The sequence below is a fragment of the Lottia gigantea genome, assembly GCF_000327385.1.
Source record: "Lottia gigantea unplaced genomic scaffold LOTGIsca_13, whole genome shotgun sequence".
NCBI lineage: Eukaryota > Metazoa > Mollusca > Gastropoda > Lottiidae > Lottia > Lottia gigantea.
Window position 1 is genome coordinate 172577 of NW_008707425.1, and position 6688 is coordinate 179264.

At 32.1% G+C, this 6688-nt stretch overlaps 2 protein-coding genes across 2 annotated transcripts; one reads left to right on the forward strand and one right to left on the reverse strand.

Annotated features, from left to right (window-relative positions):
- Positions 1-1223: 1223 nt before the first annotated feature.
- LOTGIDRAFT_111415 (hypothetical protein) lies at positions 1224-2066 on the forward strand (the record flags this gene model as incomplete). Its single annotated transcript, XM_009048861.1, has 1 exon — positions 1224-2066. The coding sequence occupies one exon, from the start codon at positions 1224-1226 to the stop codon at positions 2064-2066; it is 843 nt and encodes a 280-aa protein (XP_009047109.1).
- Positions 2067-5304: 3238 nt separating this feature from the next.
- LOTGIDRAFT_88306 (hypothetical protein) lies at positions 5305-5808 on the reverse strand (the record flags this gene model as incomplete). Its single annotated transcript, XM_009048862.1, has 1 exon — positions 5305-5808. A coding segment is annotated over one exon (504 nt), but the record flags the coding sequence as incomplete, so codon positions are not given.
- Between the last annotated feature and the right edge of the window lie 880 nt (positions 5809-6688).

Consider the following 6688-nt stretch of genomic DNA (forward strand, 5'->3'; position numbering starts at 1 on the left):
ATGATCATGTGACAAAAGAAGCATGTTACGGCAGCACACTTTTTCCTTTATTCATTACCGTGATATGTTGCACAGCGGTAGAGTAACTTTCACTGTAGGCCGTTTACAGTAAGAATTGGATAATAAAGCTTACTCTATTTAATGCGTCTACTGTGTTAAGACGATTTTAACAGGTTTCTAAAGGACTTTAGTATCGATCACATCAACAGTTTCGTGCTTAATCTCGGAATATAGTTTAGACCGAAAAGTATCAGCTGAGCACTATTTTCACATTGAAAATATTTTGTTATAGTACAATACATAAACATCAACGGGAGACTTTTTGCTGTCGGAGATTTTGCGAAAGGTAAATATATTTTATAAGTTGACTAAAACATCAGGGTTTTTGTTGAAATGAAAATAAATGTTTGTGCGCTTAAAGCAATACCATATGCAGGATGTAGATTTAGGTTCAGTTTTAATATTTTTTTATCGCTCTACAATATTGATGTGTTAAGCACTATTTTCACAGTGAAAATATTACATTATTGTATAGGTATAGCACCGCGACCCTGGCTGTGACCATTTGTGATCAAACGTGAGAAAACAGACAAAAAGTCCCTAAAAAATTGCAAACTCAAAAACAGTCGACATTATACCGCGGGTTTTTGCAGCGTCTTTTCTACGACAGTGCTTATCTGACGACATTTTCGATCCCATGGCCGAACCATGTCCAAAATAAACGCCGTAACTCGGCGAATATTGGCGAAAATGGCCAAAATTGCACGATATCTGGCGTGTCTTACATGCTTATACCACGATTATGGTGAAATGACTGATCTGAACCATCTTTTCGTCGCAGTAGCAGCGCCCATTAAAATTTAATTTAATTTGTAATAACATCAACATCTATTTTTCTTTTTTCAGAAATGCATCTACGAAGAGGAAATTTATGGGCTTTTTCATCAAGAACCTGGAGACATCGATTGACGATTTTATCTTTAATTGCTGTGGTGATCATGACCATCTACAACACTATGTCAATAAGATCACTTAACACCAGGGTTGTTTCACAAGTACCACAAAACCTGCAGTTGGAGACAAGTAAAGTAGTCAATGTGACAGTGATGCCAGTGACCACAGTAATGCCAGTGACCCCAGTGATGCCAGTGACCACAGTAATGCCAGTGACCACGGTAACCACAGTAATGCCAGTGACCACGGTGATGCCAGTGACCACGGTGATGCCAGTGAAACACCCAACATTACTCTATGAACCCATATTTTTAATGAACCCATTTCAAGCATGCTCTGATAAGACAGTTAAAATGTTGGTGTACGTACACAGCGCCCAAGGCAATTTACGTAAACGATTAGCTATCCGCAAAACCTGGGGCTCTAGCGATAATTTAAACAAATATAAAGCTAAAATTGTCTTTGTGAGTGGAATGTCTGATAATTTTACTATTGCTGACAAATTGAATATGGAAAATAAAAGATATGGAGATATACTACAGGCAAATTTTCATGATACTTATAAAAATTTAACGATGAAAGCTAAGAGTGCCATTACTTGGATTTCAAAATACTGTAAAAACATTACGTACGTCCTTAAAACTGATGATGACACATTTGTCCATTTGGAGCGTTTACAAAAATATATTGTTACTTTAGAAACCAAATCTAGGCCCGTGACAGACTTGCTTGCATGTAATATTTTTAAGAACCATAATCCCATGCGAAACAAGAATTCTAAGAATTATATTTCTAAGAGAAAATATCCATGGGACAAATGGCCACCATTTTGTCAAGGAATGGCGTATCTCATGAGTTTTGACTTAATACACAAATTGAATGAAGGCGTCAGAAATCCTACAAAAAATCAGCCTTTTGTGTGGTTAGATGACGTGTATATAACTGGTATGGTTATAAACAATTTGAAATTAAAGCTCACAAATTTAACCATTTCTTACAGACTTAATGCCGATTTCAAACAGTTACAACATATCAAGTCTTTAATTTTCTTTCAAACCAATGAAATGCACTTGCTGTGGAAAAGGCTACATATGTTGTCTCCAACGAAATAAATTTATGCTTAAATATGATGTTTCGCTTTTTATTTTATAGCATGTAATTCAGGAGTATATAGAGGTTTAAAGATTCGCTTCACTTGTTGACACTTTTTTTATCATTAGAAAAAGATTTCTAAAATATATTACATGTACTTACTTCTATATATTTCCATTTCTACTATCACTTTCTTCAATGAAACAGTTACGCAAACTGGCGTTTATTTTTCGATAAACTGTAATTGTCACTTGACACTATGACGTCGTTAAAGAACAACAATGACACAATCTTTTTTGGCAAATTCAAGAAACCCATCATATAAAACAGTGAAATTGTATTAAAAAAAGTATCTGAATATAATTATAAGAATTTAACGTTGGTCTCACTAGCATTATTGGTGTGTAAAAGCGATTGACCACGCCACAAACATACACAACATTTATTCAGTTAAAGGATTCAATCACCTAAATTTTTGCCGATGATACCACTTTGCAATAGCACTAAGAAAGATTTTGAACAACATCAAACGTCTTAGGTAAGAAAATGAAATGGTGCTTAATTATTGTAAATCTCCCTGAAACCACATGGTTGCAAATTTCTTTTTGGAACGAACATGAACACTGAGAAGAATAGAACAGGTTTCAAAAATAAATATGAAATAAGCCAAGGAGGCAATATCCATTTTCTTTTTTATTGCAATTGAATTCTATTTTGAATATGATTCGAGTTCTGTTTTGATATTTCTATATATCTCTATCATTGATGTATTATGCACTATTCAACAGTGAAAATATTCAATTATTGTAAATCACTATACGTATATAATGGCGTGCTATTATTAGCGGTTATTTTCCGTTACATATACGATTGTCCTTTGTATAATTTTCAATATGAGCGCATGTTGTGTGAAATTCGGGTCTCACTAAAAAGTTCCCACGGGTAATATCTCAGCTGTTGGTAAACTGATCTCTTTCAAAATTTAACAGACATACCCTGAAAATATGAAAGTCATCGATTAAAAATTGTACTTGTATTGTATTTTATTGTATTACATTATTGTATCCGATGACTTACATAATTTCAGAATTGGACAACGACAATATTTAAGATGATTCTATGTGGTACATACCAAATATGAAATTAAATTACTGTTATTCGGACAGAATGCAATTAAATTACAATTACCAGTTTGTCTCATTTGTCCATAAGTAATACATAATTAGCTAAATTAGAAGAGAATTACAAGCAAAATTCCAATAAGTGACCGATCAAGAAAGATCAAAAAGTCTTTTTTGTTTATCCAGACTGTACATACATGGACATTTATGATTGGTTAAAACTCTTAATCATATGCAATAAGAACATAATGATATGATAAGAAAACATCATAATTCATTACAAAACACCAATTAATCAAACAGTTTGCTTAATTTGACACAAATAAATAAGGAAAACCACCTTTAATTTCTTGTTCACAAATTGTAGACTACAAAGCACAGGCTAGAAGTTTCAAAAGGTTCAAAAGCCATGGGATAATGTCTCGTTGCCACGCTCGGAGCTGTGTTGTTTTTATACGCCCTTGTTCTTTAAGCTTGTATACACGAAACTTGCTAAAATTATTTAGGATGAACCCTATCGAAAATGAATACAATCGAAAAATATTTTAGGTTGTAAACACCAACTCTCCAAAATCAACTATTGTACAAATACATTGTTTTCTGTCTGAAGACAACATTCAACTTTGCTAAATAAACCATTGTACAAAGAAATTGTTTTCTGTTTGAAGAAAACAACGTTCCTAAATAAACCAATGTACAAATACATTGTTTTCTGTCTGAAGACAACAACTTTCCTAAATATATCATTGTACAAATACATTGTTTTCTGTCTGAAGACAACAACTTTCCTAAATAAACCATTGTACAAATACAGTGTTTTCTGTCTGAAGACAACAACTTTCCTAAATATATCATTGTACAAATACATTGTTTTCTGTCTGAAGACAACAACTTTCCTAAATAAACCATTGTACAAATACATTGTTTTCTGTCTGAAGTTAACTACATTCCTAAATAAACCATTGTACAAATACATTGTTTTCTGTCTGAAGACAACAACTTTCCTAAATAAACCATTGTACAAAGAAATTGTTTTCTGTCTGAAGAAAACAACGTTCCTCAATAAACCAATGTACAAATACATTGTGTTATGTCTGAAGACAACTACTTTCCTAAATAAACCATTTTACAAATACACTGTTTTCTGTCTGAAGACAACAACTTTCCTAAATAAACCATTGTACAAATACATTGCTTCTGTCTGAAGACAACAACTTTCCTAAATAAACCATTGTACAAATACATTGTTTTCTGTCTGAAGACAACAACTTTTCTAAATAAACCATTATACAACTAAATTGTTTTCTGTCTGAAGACTACAACTTTCCTAAATAAGCCTTTGTACAAATACATTGTTTTTGTCTGAAGACAACAACTTTCCTAAATAGGCCTTTGTACAAATACATTGTTTTCTGTCTGAAGACAACAACTTTCCTAAATAAACCATTATACAACTAAATTGTTTTCTGTCTGAAGACAACAACTTTCCTAAATAGACCATTGTACAAATACATTGTTTTCTGTCTGAAGACAACAACTTTCCTAAATCAGCCATTGTACAAATACATTGTTTTCTGTCTGAAAACAACAACTTTCTTAAATAAACCATTGTACAAATACATTGTTTTCTGTCTGAAGACAAAATCTTTCCTAAATTAACCATTGTACAAATACATTGTTTTCTGTCTGAAGACAACAACTTTCCTAAATATATCATTGTACAAATACATTGTTTTCTGTCTGAAGACAACAACTTTCCAAAATAAACCATTGTACAAATACATTGTTTTCTGTCTGAAGACAACAACTTTCCTAAATATATCATTGTACAAATACATTGTTTTCTGTTTGAAGACAACAACTTTCCTAAATAAACCATTGTACAAATACATTGTTTTCTGTCTGAAGACAACAACTTTCCTAAATAGACCATTGTACAAATACATTGTTTTATGTCTGAAGACAACAACCTTCCCAAATATATCATTGTACAAATACATTGTTTTCTGTCTGAAGACAACAACCTTCCTAAATATATCATTGTACAAATACATTGTTTTCTGTCTGAAGACCATAACTTTCCTAAATAAACCATTTTACAAATACATTGTTTTCTGTCTGAAGACAACAACTTTTCTAAATAAACCATTATACAACTACATTGATTTGTGTTTGAAGACAACAACTTTCCTAAATAAACCATTTTACAAATACATTGTTTTCTGTCTGAAGACATTAACTTTCCTAAATAAACCATTGTACAAATACATTGTTTTCTGTCTGAAGACATTAACTTTCCTAAATATATCATTGTACAAATACATTGTTTTCTGTCTGAAGACAACAACTTTCCTAAATAAACCATTGTACAAATACATTGTTTTCTGTCTGAAGACAACAACCTTCCCAAATATATCATTATACAAATACATTGTTTTCTGTCTGAAGACAACAACCTTCCTAAATATATCATTGTACAAATACATTGTTTTCTGTCTGAAGACAACAACTTTCCTAAATAAACCATTGTACAAATACATTGTTTTCTGTCTGAAGACAACAACCTTCCCAAATATATCATTATACAAATACATTGTTTTCTGTCTGAAGACAACAACCTTCCTAAATATATCATTGTACAAATACATTGTTTTCTGTCTGAAGACAACAACCTTCCTAAATATATCATTGTACAAATACATTGTTTTCTGTCTGAAGACAACAACTTTTCTAAATAAACCATTGTACAAATACATTGTTTTCTGTCTGAAGACAACAACTTTTCTAAATAAACCATTATACAACTACATTGATTTGTGTTTGAAGACAACAACTTGAAACATTAAAAATATCAAATAGAAAAATTAGAGCAGTAATAGATACAGATTGTTCAAGCACTTTTAGCGACAAATACTCATATGAAACTTTTCTTAGCACATTCCCTGAAAACAGACAGAGGGAAATTAAAGAAACGAAATGTTTGAATTTTAGAGGTGGTAAATGCTTGCTGTCTATGAAATGTGTGCATGGCCTATACGTTATTGCTGATCATCAGTTTGTTTTGGAAATTGATGTAGTTTATTTCAACATTCCTTTGTTATTGAGTTTAAAAACTGCCAAAAAAAATGCCGATGTTAAATTGGATCTTGAGCATGATGAAGTTGAAATCTTTGGGAAGAACCGTGCATTGGACTTTACATCCAGTGGTCATTATTGTATTCAAATTGTATGTGACACACCTATAGACGTAGTTTTTTCTTCTGATATGGAACGACTTTATAAAGAATGCTAACCAACCGATTTAGTTTTTAGAAATTGACCTAATGAGGAGGCGTTTCTAGTCAAATGTGAAGCGAAAATAGACCTCATGCTTCAGGTTAAATGCAGAGGCAATTAGAAAGCAATGCAAGCTTGAGAATAGCTTGCCTAAATGCTAATGCCAGACTTTTTGGTTGGTCTAACATGGTGTGATACAGAGTTTGGAAAGTAGCAAGTTGAAATAAAGGGACACATGGTGTGTG